Source organism: Lycium ferocissimum, chromosome 6 (genome assembly GCF_029784015.1).
Source record: "Lycium ferocissimum isolate CSIRO_LF1 chromosome 6, AGI_CSIRO_Lferr_CH_V1, whole genome shotgun sequence".
NCBI classification, from domain to species: Eukaryota; Viridiplantae; Streptophyta; class Magnoliopsida; order Solanales; family Solanaceae; genus Lycium; species Lycium ferocissimum.
The window spans coordinates 54,190,101-54,205,152 of NC_081347.1; the positions used below are offsets into that span (position 1 = coordinate 54,190,101).

Sequence of the window (15,052 nt, forward strand, 5' to 3'; positions counted from 1 at the left end):
TACCTTTGTATTTGAGTTTATTATCAAGAGTTTTAGTGACTTAAGTAAAGAGGAAGTATTTGTGGGAGTGGTAAGTTGATGAAGGGCAAGGTAGTGACTTGAGGCTATTTTAAGAGATGATTGGGGATAAATTTGAGTATATATTTATATATAAGCGTTGTTATTGTTGTTGTGGTTAATGTTGGATTGAATGGGAAGTTGAAGAGTTGTAAGCTTACAAGGGAAATTATTGTCTATAATTCGTTAAGCTCTATATGTATTTAAAGATGGTTAGTAAGCGAGGCAAATAGCCTAATTAAGCCCTATGTTATCTTAATTGTAGACTTGCAAGTTCGAGAGGTAGAAGTTGGACGATTGAGTATACTTCAAGGTATGTTAAGGCCATTCTTTTCTTTCTTTTGGCATGATCCCATGGTATGATCCAACAAGCGAGTAAGTGAGTTTCCATATTACTCTATTCCTAGAAGCATTAGGAGTACTTCAGTATTGATGTTCATGTACCCCGTTTGGGAGTGATCCTTCTGTTCATGGGTCCAGTCTTATGTAGCCAGTTCTATGCATACAGTTGATTCATGCATTACATTCATTATATATTTATGTACATTGACCCGTGACCAGAAGACGTTATATACGCGAATATTAGATATACGTAAAGTATGAGAAGAGATATAAGCGTTATATACGCATTACCACTATGATGATGATATGAGAATCAGGCTGCAAGTACCGCAGCAATGTATGCGATGATGGTCGCAGAGAGGCCGATATGATGCGAGAAAAGAGACAGGCGTTATATACGCACATATATCAGGCGTTACATACGCACATACACATATATAAATGTATGACCATCATTGCTAGGCATGAGTATGCATATTATGTGCCCACAGAGGCATTGTCAGTTATACAGATTTATGCAGATACAGGCAGATACTAGTTCATACAAGTACATGCAGTTAGTCATTTCAGTTTATGAGTTCAGATCTTATCTATGATTCTTATGTATATATGTTGTTCTTATGCCTTACATACTTGGTACATTATCCGTACTGACTCCCCGTTGCTCGGGGGGCTGCGTTCATGCCCGCAGGTACAGGTAGATAGACAGGTGGTCCAACTCAGTAAGACTTCTAGATCTAGCCGGTGGTCGGTGCGCTCCATTTGATCCGGGTCGCAAGCCAATTTTGGTATGCCACCCTTTTGAGATGTGTATGCATATGGGTATGACGGGGCCCTGTCCCGTCCTTTCTACAGCTTTCATTCCAGTAGAGGTCTGTAGATAGTTGTATGTAGTAGTCAGATGATGTAGCCTTGTCAACTTCCATTTTTTTGTGTACAGTATATGTAGCAGCCTAGCTGGCTTGCACTATTCTTCCGCATGTTGTGTATATGTGCTGATTGTACAGAGTTTTGATGTTTCCCTTTTATGAGATCAGTTTATGCCATTATGGGCCCTTGATGTTTAGTAAGATTCAGATATGAGTATAGGGGTGTTTGGTCGTTAGAGAGGTCAGACGCTTGTCACGACTCATCGGTTTGGGTCGTGACAAAAAATAATAATTTGATGTTCATCAGCTGGTCGGACATAGTCCAAGCTTGGTTATGGGATGTTGCTCGGATTTTTCAAATATATTGCCACGCCCATATTGGATCCTCCATAAATCAATTGCCCTTGTATTCTTCATCAGTTTTGGTATATGTCTGATCCAATGGAGGAAGCTTGGTAATTTCGAAAGTGGTGTTGTAATGCTAGTCGTTCCCTAGTTTGTAAACATTCCATGGCCCTGAAAGTTTTATTTGATCAGTGTGATAGTGTCAATAATACTTCTACTGTAAGGATTTTAACTCAGTGTGGCCTGAGATTTACAACAACAGTATGAGAGTACCAATATAACCTTGCGGTTTAGTGATTGAAGTGAGTACAAACTTTTGAAGATCAAGGATCAAATCTCAATAGAGACGAAAGCCACTATGTGATTCTTTTCATATATCTGAATCTTGGTGGATAGAATCACTCGATACTGATATTAATAGGAGGTAATAGGTTCCTAGGCTTGTACATAAGGATTACAAAAAATCATTAACTTACTATAGACTATTGATATGGATTCTTCGCTTTTTTCTTTTTGTGTGCAGAGGAGGAGACATATGAATGGCTAGCAACATATATACATGTGAAAGGAGAACATGAAAATGGTCTGTTTTGATTCCTCCAAACAGAGGCTAATTCAGAATCTCAAGAGGATAGGTTCACCATTTTAGAAATTGAAAAAAAAAAGACGCAAAAGTGCATTTAGTAGGGTTTGATCCCGTGACCTTAAGGGCTTAAGCCCAATGCTTAACCAGTGCTCCACTCAATCTCATTTGATCATGTATTCCTTCATTTAATATTAGATATATTTTAAGAAGTATATACATAATATACCGAGTTTAGTCGGATGACCATGGGTTCACGTGACCCTTTTTTTTTTTTAATGTAAATTCGATCTTGCCTCCAAAGGACAAAAGAAAAAGAGACTGTCTCGCCAAATTCCAGATAGAGTAATAGATAGAGAAAAGCAATAAACATGTTGAAAAGTCTTGTATTATAGCTACTCTTGTGCTTTTATCTTCGAGCAACTCTTTTTTAAAATCGTGGTATTCAATTTATGCACATCTCAACTAATTCCACAAAGTATCTGCTACCAGGTCGCTTCTTTGGTGCCTCTTCTAGCAATTCTTATACTAGCCCCGTCTCAATTTATCTGAACATGTTTGATTAGATAGTTTAAAGAAAAAGAATTACTTTTACAGCTTGTGATTTAAAACACGCCATATATATATATATATACAAAGTTATAAATTGTTTCACTAAATACAAAGTTAAAAATTGAAATTATTAGTAAATATAGAAAGATATCATCCTTTTTAAACTAACTAAAAAAAATGTCACGTAAAGGAGCATCAGACATCATCAGATAAACTCCTGTGGCAAACTTTAATAGTTGTAGAGTCAGTTATTGGAAACGATAAACTAGCATAAAAAACTTCATTTATTACATTTAAATAGGAATGAATATGCAGTAGCAAGAGAATATTTCTCAATTTAATATAAACTTGCCAATCTTTTCACAGATCAATAGCTTACAGGAGTTTGTACTTCGACATTTATATTACAAAGATATAAAACAACTAGCTGCTAATATAGAAGTCACAAACTTCTTCTAATTGACTGTTTTACAAATAGAAGCAAAGCCAAAACTAGTACAGAAATGCTTTGAATCTTACCATGGATCAGTGAACACAACTGTATAATAAATTCCAAAATCCATTTCGCCATCCAGTTGTAGCGATGACTGTGTTTTTGATTGGTACCGCAATTGTCCTTTGGTGAACATTGGTGCAACATTACATATTGATAAATTCCTAACTTTAGGTTGACAAGTTTATTAGAAATGGCTAATGAAATAAACATATTGACGCCCCATTCCTATCCTGTTGAAGATGATGAGTCTATTTAGCTGAAAAACAGATGATGAATAAAATTCATTTCTATGTAACTAGGACAAACAAAGAGGGAAAAAAAAAGAAGGAACAAATGAAATCAAGCATCATGAAATAAAGCGATGAGGAGTATCATTTGGTTACACACCAAAAAGGCATAACGTTAGAAGAAGAAAAAAACATTTTGCAATTTGTCATAGATATAACGAGGGGTTGATTTCTCAATAGTCACTTGACTAATAGTTATTATCTTGAAAGTTATCTTTCTTCTTGATTCTAATTTTCTTCAACAAAAAAAGTGACTTTCTGAGATAATAACTAGTAGTTGAGTGACCATCTGAGAAATCAACTCATATAACGAGGTGATACTAAATGTCATAGATTACTAATTCATTCGCATCCCCATGTTACTGGTTCATGGTCATGTTCCACTAGTTCATAGGGTGATGTTGTTCTCGCCTTTTGTTACCTATTCGATCACTTGTCTTCATCTGTTTTGTAGCATACGAGTCCTTATTCGACCCCTTATCCTCATTAACCTTTCATTTTCTAGTTCTCAGTCAAATACCTTCACACCGTTGAGTAGAAGGTTTAACTTAAGGCTTCATGAAAATTACATTGATGATTCTTTAGCATCTGATATTAATTCAAACCATTTTTCAGCTTTTGATTACTCTCTTGGTTTCATTTTACTTGTCCACAATGTATTTCGCATCCCTTAAGAAATTATTTTATTATGTGTTTAGTGTACAAAATTTCCATTGCCCATTACAATTACTATGCTTGAAAAATCTAAATTTAGATTACTAATTGTCCAAAATCACTGGCCACAACTACTAACCATCTCTGTCATCACAATCACCATCACCATCATTGTCAACCACCACTACCGTCGCCAACTATCAACCACCTCTGTCATCACAACCACCGCTATCAATCACTACAATTAGTATCTACCGACCACACCTAGCACCCCCATCATTAGAATTACTTACACAATCATCACCACCGCCGTCACCGCCACGGCCACCTCTGCTACCACCATCCGCCACTACCACAATTGCAGTCAATCCCTACTATGAACCAAGTACTCCACCATTGCAACTATCACTGCCACCAAAACCACCAACAATATCGTCAACCACCACATATTCTTCAGCAGCTACCACCAACATCGCTAACTACTAATTACATGAACCAACTCCCCCATCACAACTACCAACCGCCACCGTCCGGCCAATTGCTAGAACACTAACCACCTCCACTATCACAACTATTACCATTAGCATTACTAGCCACTAGCACCAACCATCACTACCACCACCATTATAAACCATCTCCACCAACACTAGCAAACATAAATGTTTCATTGTTTATCAAATAATGATCTTCTATTAAATTTATATTTTTTTAATATTTCATTAATTTGTTTATTTGAATTATATATTTATTGCACATTCAGATATTTAAGAAATAAACAGTCTTAATCATTAAGATATGCATTCAGTATCCAGATCTATAGACAACATTTTAATAATTGAGATATACATTCAAATTCGAATATCTAATCCAAACAATGGGCCTAAGCCAGTCGTTGGGAACTTAAGTATATTGCCGTTTTGTCGAAGTGCTTTTAGTTACTTGGACCAAAATTTATTTTTTAAAGATAGAAGGACCACGCATGCTCAGTTTTATATTATGTCTCCACCTTTATACTTGTTAGTAAGCCTGTCAACCGGTTCGGGTTAACCGGTAACCGGACCGGTAAAATTGGAACTGGAACCGGTTAACCGTTTAAGAAATACCGGTCCGGTTTCGATTTTTTTGGAACCGGAACCGGTTAAACCAGAACCGGACCGGTTAAACTGGTAAAACAGGTTGAATTAATTTTTTTTTTTTTTTAAATATAGCCGTTGGGCTGCTTAGTTGGACCGTTGGCCAACTGTCCATTTGCAAAAATGGCCGTTGCCAAACGGTCCCAAACTCACATTTTGCCCCCCCCCCCCCCCCCCAACCCCCAAACTTTTTTTTTTAACACTTTAACCCATCCCCCACCCCTATATAAACCCCTCTGCATTTCCATTTTAATCCACACCAATTTACTCTTCTCTTTCTCTCAATCTCTCAATTATAGTTACTTTGCAACAATTAGCCACTTTAAATTTCTCTCAATTAAATATTATAAAGTCTTATTATAGTTTCAATTATTAATTTTGCAATTATAATATTGTTGGTGGAGTTGATGATTTTGCAACAATCCGAAGTAGCTTTGGTGGATTTGCAATTCTAGCCGCCTTCACTTTGTTGGAAATTAGTCCGGCAATTTGGTACCTTCGTTCCAACTCTATCTTTATTTTTCGCAATTTAATTTACGCAATTTAATTCTAGTAATTTAATTTGTTGCAATTTATTTTCTTGTGATTTATTTTCTTGTGATTTAAATTAATTCTATTTAATAATGACGAAGAGATTTAGACGTGGTGCCGGTAGTAGTGGTATTGTTAGGGGTGAGTTTAATGAGGAAACATTTGTGGAAGAAACACCTAATTTAGGTATTGATGTTGGTGGAAATAATCCACTTTTAGATCATGAGGTAATGCAATAACATTATACCAATACTTTTAATGAAATTGATGATGAAACACAAGCTCCCGAAAATCCCATAGGAGATACAGGTCCTGCACAATCACATACACAAGATAAACTGCCTAGAACTCGTAAGCCAACCGCTAAAATTTGAAAATTTATGACTAAGGATAAGGAAAACCAAATAGCTAAATGTACCATATGTGGACAAATATTTGCTTTTAGGCAAGGAACTAGTAAGGATGGTGGAACGGGTACACTAAATGGTCATATGAGAAAGAAACATATGGATGTTTGGAGAGAGCGAACGGGTTCAAATGTGGGGGGTATTCAAATGACGATAGACCCACGAACCGGTAAAAGTTTTAAGTATGACAAGAAACAAGAGCGTGTAGAAATAGCTAAAATGGTAGCTTATGATTGTTTACCATTTTCCTTTCCTTCGGGTTTGAGGTTTGTTACTTACATTCAACGTTGTTATAATCCGTTATTTGAGGGTATTCCTATAAGTACTTGTAGAGCGGATGTTATAGATTTGTATAAAAAATATAGATTTTATTTGCGCCATGTATTTAATCCTTTAAATTGTAATGTTTCTCTTACCGCTGATTTGGGTCTTAGTCTTAACAAGTTAGATTTTTTTGCTATTACATGTCATTGGGTTGATGATAATTGGGTTATGCAAAAAAGAATTATAGTTTTTTTATATGATGAAGGGAAAGGTTGTCACGATGGAAAATTTTTAGTGAATTCAATGTCTACTATTATGAGATTTTTTAACATTTATAGAAAAACACTTTGTATTACTTTAGATAATGTTTCTAATAATACAAAGGCTGTTGGTCTTTTAAAAAGGGAATTAAACCCTCCGCTAAAAAATATTTTTCATGTGAGATATAGTTATCACATTTTAAACTTAACTGTTAAAGATGGTCTTGTGCATTTTGAAGATTCTATTAAAAAAGCTAGAGATGCGGTTGCGTTTCTTTTTTGTAATGCTAATAGGGGAAGAATGAAAGATTTTAAGAATGCTTGTGTAGAAAATAACCTTAGACCTAAGAAAATTCAAGTAGAAATTGAGACTAGGTGGAACTACACTTACATTATGCTACAATAAGCATGAGTATAAGATTCTCATACAACAAGTTCACAACAAATATAATATTAATAATGATGATTGGTTAAATTTTATGGATTGGGAAGATGTTAAGGAATGTGTTGAACTCTTAGAAATTTTTTATAATGCAACTCTTGCTTTTTCTAAACAATTCTATCCCACGGTAACCAGAATTTTAGCCTACTTACCGGAATTTCTACCGTACTGAGAAGGAAGATAAATCGCTCACCACGTACTTCATGGAGTTTAAGAAAACTTATGAGGAGTTGAACATGCTTCTACCATTTAGTAGCGATATTAAGGTGCAACATGCTCAGAGGGAACAAATGGCAATAATGGGTTTTCTAGCTGGACTTCCCACTGAGTTTGAGACTGCTAAATCTCAGATTCTCGCGAATTCTGAGATCACATCTCTCCGAGATGTTTTCATTCAAGTGTTGTGCACAGAGAGTACTCTATCCAATCATCAAACCAATGCACTTATTGCCGAAGAAGGAGGTGGAAATGATGCTAGGAGATGAAGCAACAATGATATTGATAGGTGGAATTATAATAATGATTCCGGGAGGTGTAATAATAACAAAGGAGGAAACAGTGACATTATTTGTCGCTATTGCAAAGAACCAGGACACGTAAAGCGTAACTGTCCAAAATTAGAGATTCGCCGCCAAGTTATTGCTGCTTGTTATCCTATTTCACCCTCAACTGTTACAATCTCGGTTGATGAGTATGCTAGATTTTAAGAGTGTCAGGAATCCATATAAGAATCTGCTCCTGTTCCAGCCCTTGCAGAGTCAGGTAACAAATGTCTCTTTTCATAATGTGGCCATTTTTTTGGTTAATTAAAAATATATGTGTTGGACCTTTGTAATAGGCACATGCCTAATAGAAATCTCTTGGCAAAGAAATTTTCTTGGAGCCAAAGTTTGGCTCATGCGGAGGAGATTAGTTTGGTCATTTCTCCTCTCTTTTTTATCCAACTCGGAGGCCAAGTTTTGCCCCTATAAAAAGGACACTCCTCCTCAGTTGAAGACACACCAATTTTGGGAAGAACTTCTTGAACTTGTCTTCTTTTTTCAGAGAATATTTGTAAGAGAGTCGTGTTGGAAACACTTGTGTGTGTGAACCCTTTCTTGGAGTGATCTTTTGAGGTTATTCTCTTTGGGTATTTGGGATATTAGAGTATTTAATTACTCTAATTTTTGTACTCGCTTTTGTGCATCGTACTCTCTTTTGTGTATGCTGGTGTTACTTCTCTTTTGGTTGTGAATGTAGGTCAAATTGGCCGAACCACGTTAAATCTTTTTCTCCTGTTATCTTTGTTATTGTCTTTGATTGACTACTTTGTCTAATTCTGCACTTACCCAAACACCCGATCCTAACACTTTTTCTCCTCAAACAAATGTGTCATTGATTCTGGTGACATAGATCACATGACAGAGAGTACTCTGTCCAATCAGCAAACCAATGCACTTGTCGCCGAAGGAGGAGATGGAAATGATGCTGGGAGGCGGAACAACAACAACAATACTGCTGGGAGATGGAATAATAACGAAGGAGGAAACAACGACCTTTTCTGTCGTTATTGCAAAGAACCAGGACATGTAAAGTGGAACTGTCCGAAATTAGAGATTCGCCGCCAATGTATTGAAGATTGTGCAAGGATTCGGGAATCAATGAAAGAATCCGCTCCCGTTCCTGCCCTTGCAGAGTCAGGTAACAAATGTCACTTTTCCTCAAATAAATGTATCATCGATTCTGGTACCACATATTCATGACTGGTAGTTCCAAAATATTCTCTAAATTCCGGTCACATAAAGCACTATCCTCTGGGTCTAATTATACCATTAAGGGATCTGGGACTGTTGACCCCACTTCATCTGTTACATTGTCCTTTGTGATAGGTTTACCTAGCTTTGCCTTCAATTTGATTTCTGTGAGTAAATTTACAACTGCTGATCTCATTCTTCCCAATCATTGTCTTTTTCAGGATCTTATGACAAAGCAGACTATCGGTAAGGACATGTATTTGATGGTCTCTACATTCTTGATGCATGGGTGCCTCGGTCAGTTGCTTGCTCCAGAATCAGCTTGTCATTTGAAGCACATTGTTGATTTGGACATCCTACTCCTCAGTTTCATAATGTACCTTCAATAGAATGTGAGTCTTGTCATTTTGCAAAACACCCTATAAATTCATTAAGCTTTCAAATTAGTTTATCAGATATTTGGGGACCATGTCCCATTGTGTCTAAGGTTAGGTTGAGATATTTCTTTACTTTTGTGGATGATTTTTTCCGGATGACATGGATACTTTATGATGAATCGTTATGAGGTGTTCTCCCATTTCTCTAATTTTTGTGCTGAGATTAAGACACAGTTTAATGCTTCTATAAATATATTGTGGAGTGACAGTGCTAAGAATACATGTCAGCATCATTTAAGAACTACATGAATCAACATGTTAGTCTTCATGAATCTTCGTGTCGGGATATACCCTCTCAAAATGGAGTAGCTGAGAGGAAAGATTGACATGTGCTTAACATTTCTCTTGCTTTGCTGTTCCAAATGAAAGTCCCTTACTGGTCAACTAAGCTTTCACAAATTCCTTTTGGATTCTTTACTTTCCAAATGAAGCAGCCATTTTGATCACATCTTGGTGCCACTGCTGATCATCTAAGCTTTCATGAACATATGCAACTAAACCTTCTTCATGTCCTCATAATGTTGAGGGTGTGCATGTTTTATCGCATCTTAAATGACTAACGCTGCCTCTTCACATGTAATTGAAACTATTATTTCACCACCCTGCAGAAGAAATACTGCTGCCCTCACCTGCAAGTGTGTATTTCTTTTAATTAGCATTTTGTTACATTTGGAGTTGACATTGTGCCTCTACTCGAGCACAGTAGTCCAGAAAATAACAAGAAAATAGATCTGGAAACTACAGAGTTGAAATTCTGAACCAATAGAAACCAACCCTAGAATAAATTAAAGTGCAGGGTATCGTGGGAGTTATGAGAGCTGTTCCTGTGTCTTTTTCGTGTTTTCTATGTTGCATCTCTTATGTTAGTTGTATGAGCATTGTGATTCAGGTGTTTGGTTTTCTATGAATGATTGAGAGGTTGCTATATGTTTGTTTCTTTCTCATTCAGTATTACTTTCGTGGGCTTTTACGATCTCAATGCTGCACCTGTGGTGCTTCAGAAGCTTCCAATTTTCTATTCCCTTTCAATGAGGGGCTAGTGGTGGTTAAATTGAAAGACCATCTGCACAAATTATATTCCATTGGTTTGCTTGTATATTGTTATGACACGATAAAATTCTGAATCTGCACCACTGCTGTAATTTTACTAGTTTTATGTTGTATGCTGTTGCATTCATCAATTTATCCCGTTTGAATCTGTATGCCATAAGCATTAAAGTTTTTTCGTTCTCTCTCTTTTAGTCAAATCCTTTTAGCTGCAGCATTGGCTTATAAACAACAAATTCTAGTGATAAGTCAAATATCACTCAAGTTCACTAGTTGGTGCGAAAAAAGGGTCCTAGGGGATTACTATGACTGAAGTTAGATAGTGGTTTTCATAGCCTATATATAGTTGCACACATAGCATCCCTGATTTTGGCTGGGGTTACATACTGAATTCATCCATGAATTTGAATTTCTTGGATCTTCTATATGAAGATTTAGAAGTACAACATAAGTTGCTGAAGAGATAAGGTATAATTGATTTTTCTAAGTTGCTGAAGAGATAAGGTATAATTGATTTTTCTTCAAAAGCGATTTCAAATGTTATTCAAGCCTTACTGTAGGAAAAATGCATGGGATAAGATGTGACCTGCAGAATAGTGAACAACAGATAGTGGTTGCATATTTGTACTGATAGTGTTATCATAATGCTTGCTGAATTTCAGTGGTAGAATTTGTGGTGTTTCGTATGAACAATCTCTATGCTCGGAGCTTTTTATTTTCGAGTTTGTGCTCCTTTGTCCATCTGCGCAGTGGCGTAGCCACAGCCCGGCAAGGTTGTTCAACCGAACACCCTTTGCTGAAAAAATATACCGTGTAGACATGTAAATTATTACGTATTACAGACATATATTACATACTGAACAACTTTAATATATAGATTATATGAATTCGAACACCCTTGACAAAATTCCTAGCTCCGCCATTGCATCTGCGTACTCATCGGAAGGCTCTGTGAACTTTCTGGCAGCTTGTTCTCCTCTGCTGGAATCTTATAATAGTTATTGATGCAGTAGTGTGTGGAAATGCTAACAGTTTCTTCCCTATTCTTCCTTGTTTCAATGACTTTGTTTATCCTCGCTACTAGCTGTTGATGCTGTATGAGAACTTCCTAAAAAATTGCTCTCAAACTATTTAGAAAGTCTGCCTTTAGGCGAGTTAGTGACAGGAAAAAGAAGAAAACACCATTGATCTTCTTCTTAGGACTGTTAGGGGCAGTGGCTGTGTTGCATTTGGAGAAGTCAAGATCATGAATGTTCCGAAGGGAAATAGTTTTTATCATAATGCTTATGGATTACAATGAAATAAAGATGTATCTATATTTGTTTATATTCTGCTGATAGTTTTTATAAAATAATATTCTTTATATTTCAAGAGATGCAGATAAAGGAGACATATCTTCTGAAGATGTTTGGAAATGTCAATATTTTCTGAAGAATATAATTTCAAGGATTGGAAATTTGGTACTATTCTTTGTTAAGTGATGATAGTTTGTCAGTGGTGTTTGGATTCATGATTAAGTATTCTCTTGATTATGATATATTATTTCTTTCCTCTTTTCTTTTGGTCAAATACGTTCTCTGATTACACAAAGAAAGTTGCGCAGATCAGAATTAAAGTTGTTACTGCCTATTTAAACTATATAAAATAGTAAAAGCGTGATTAATATTATTTTTATTTTATGTAAATGAAAACAAAAATATGTCTTAACGAAAAAATTAGATATTTCATATGACAAGCAGAAAGTAAAAAGTTGATAAATAAAAAATTCATGTAAAATTGGACAATCATTTTACTCTTCCAAACGAACAGTCCTGTAAAATTTGTGTAATACTAATTAATAGGTATAAATTCTTCTATTACTAACCACCATTATACTCTTTAGTGTAGCATAGAATTCAAGAAATAATTATGGGGATACTTAATAATTACATATCAATTTCAAATAATCTGAATTTAGAAGAGATGAAGGGGTTGTTATTATAACCTTCTTATTTAATTTCTTTAAAATAAACTTATGCTAATTAATCACAGAAGAAGAAGAACCGAACACCTTAAGTAGTTGAAGGCTAAGTCCAAAATCGCAATAAGACATCTAACAATTTATGTGGGGCAGAATTTTGTCATATAATTAGCTTTTTTCTTTTATACCTCAAAATTTGATTACATAATATTTATATAATTCTTTAGAAGTATGTTTATTAGCAAGGTATACACGTGTTCAGAAACTAGTTATACTAAAAGCGGAAAGCTCCCAACTTCAAAGTTCGTTTTATTGTTTTGTCCCTACACTAAATTAAAATCTAATTAAGTATTTTATTATAGTTATATTTTAATTATATATTGGCAGAATTAGAAGCCCAACAGTTGGACTTTAATTCTTTAGTTTTGTCTTTGTAAATTCCCTTAGTCATTACTCCTACTATTCCAAAGAACAAAACAAATTATATTTATAGAACAATTCCTGTTGGGTTAGAATTTGAAAAGCCAAAGAATGAGAAAGCAACGACAGAAGATAAATAGTAGGAATTGCAAAAGTTAGTCATTTAAGACATGAAATCGTGCATAGAAATTATAAGACATTAACTTTGGAAATTATATGGAGTTCAGGGCATATAATGTAGCTAATGAATTGAATCCCACACAATTAATAAAATCAAAACAAAAGTTTGAAGATTTTCAAAGAATAGTTTTGCTGCTAAAGGACATTTATTATTTTTTTCCTTTCTTATCTCTCTTCAGTTAAAAGATGGGTAAATTTAATAAATAGTTACTTAACTATCACTTTTTTTCTCCAAAGTCACTTAATTATATTTTTTAACATAAAAGTCACATAACGATCACTTTATTTCACCAAAGTCACTTAACTATATTTTCTAACATAAAAGTCATATAACTATCACTTTTTTTTCCACCAAAGTCACTTAACTATGTTTTTTTAATATTTTAATATTTGCATGAGTTTGCATCGGTTCAATTCTTTTTAATTGAGTTTGTATCTATTAGGATAAAAATAAAAATAAAAATAAAAATATTACCCATCGGAAGTTGGATTTTTCAGTAGATGTGACTTTTGTTTTAGAAAACGTGGTTAAGTGACTTAAGTGAAAAAACTGATAGTTATGTGACTTTTATGTTAGAAAATATAGTTAAGTAAGTGACTTTAGTGAAAAAAAGTGATAGTTAAGTGACTTTTGTATTAAAAAGTATAGTTAATTAACTTTTCTGGAAAAAATGATAGTCGAGTGACTATTCATCAAATTTGTTTGATGTTTACGCTGTCCAGCTTCACATGGCTGTGACGGCAGCGTCGCCGATCTCTTATTTTAAGAACGCCACTTTTAGTCCAAAACCCAAAAAGGACACGTTGGTAATAACCTTAGTTCCAAATCGACAGGCTCAATTTGCACTCCAACACATGATGGAGATTCTATAACTACAAAACCCACTTTGAAAAAAAGTCTGAAGAGATTACACGACTGTGTGAATCCAATAAAAGTTTGTCGGAAGTTTTCCATACAATTCAAGAATACCTCAACAATGGCTTTTACCACTCGTTTGAAAAAGCCGACGCGTTAGGCGTACTCTTACATGCCTGTGGTAAACACAAGGACATTGAAACGGGTCGTAAAGGCCATGAAATAGTTTTTTCATTGACCCAAATAAAAGATAATGTTGTACTGAGTACACGACTCATCGCGATGTACTCCATGTATGGGTATCCTTCTGATTCTAGCTTCAATTCGATCAGTTACATAGCAAAAACTGCACCAATGGAATGCTCTTATAAGTGGGCACACAAGAAATGAGCTTTGGTTTGATGTTATTTGTTTGTTTATTGAGCTGATGACTTTATCCCAGGATAAACCAGATAATTTTACGTTTTCGTGTGTTATTAAGGCTTGTGGAGGGGTTCTTGATGTGGGTTTAGGGAAGCCATTCATGGGATGGCATCAAAAATGGGTTTGGTTGGGATGTATTTGTAAATAATTCATTGATTGCCATATATGGGAAGTTTGGTCTCATTGAGGAAGCTATGAAATTGATTCAGCATATGCCTTAGAGGAATTTGGTTTCGTGGAACTCGATGATTTCTGGGTTCTCAGCGAATGGATATATTGAACTAAGTTTTGATCTTTTCAAAAATATATTTATAGGGGATGAAGTTACCTTTCCAGACACGACTACCATGGTTATTATATTGCCAATATGTGCAGCGCAAGAGGAAATGGAAATGGGAAAGATCATTCATGGTTTAACTGTAAAGCTAGGACTGGCTAATGAGCTAAAGGTGAATAATTCTTTAGTGGATATGTATTGCAAAGTTGGGTACTTTGCTGATGCACGAATTCTGTTCGAGAGAAATGAGAGCAAAAATGTGGTCTTTTGGAACTCAATTATCGGGGATTATTCAGGAGAAGGAGATGTTGAAGGAACTTTTCATCTTATGAGAAGGATGCAAAGTACCAGTGAATATGTGAAGGCTAATGAGGTCACTCTATTGAATGGTTTGCCTGTGCGCTTAGAGGAGTCAGAGCAATTGATAGTGAAAGAACTGCATGGCTACTCTCTTAGAAATGGTCTTGAATGTCATGAGTTGTTAACAAATGCTTTTA

The 15,052-nt window shown here is 35.3% G+C and overlaps 1 protein-coding gene across 2 annotated transcripts; it reads left to right on the top strand.

The window, feature by feature from the left end:
• The first annotated feature begins 7,407 nt into the window (after window positions 1-7,407).
• Window positions 7,408-9,530, top strand: LOC132059823 (uncharacterized). Of its 2 annotated transcripts, XM_059452607.1 has the most exons (3): window positions 7,408-7,984; window positions 8,615-8,902; window positions 9,177-9,530. In XM_059452607.1, exons 2-3 carry the CDS (start codon window positions 8,620-8,622, stop codon window positions 9,203-9,205), a joined length of 312 nt encoding a protein of 103 aa, XP_059308590.1. In that variant the 5' UTR covers window positions 7,408-7,984; window positions 8,615-8,619; the 3' UTR covers window positions 9,206-9,530. The 2 variants fall into 2 exon arrangements, with proteins under 2 accessions (XP_059308590.1, XP_059308589.1); XM_059452606.1 differs by lacking the exon at window positions 7,408-7,984 and having other exon boundaries at window positions 8,022-8,902; window positions 9,177-9,529.
• The last annotated feature ends 5,522 nt before the right edge of the window (window positions 9,531-15,052 follow it).

Coding starts and splice junctions, on each gene's coding strand:
- LOC132059823 (XM_059452607.1), top strand. CDS start 8,620: ATGACAGAGAGTACTCTGTCCAATCAGCAAACCAATGCACTTGTCGCC. Junction 8,903..9,176: donor TCCTGCCCTTGCAGAGTCAG/GTAACAAATGTC, acceptor TGTCTTTTTCAG/GATCTTATGACAAAGCAGAC.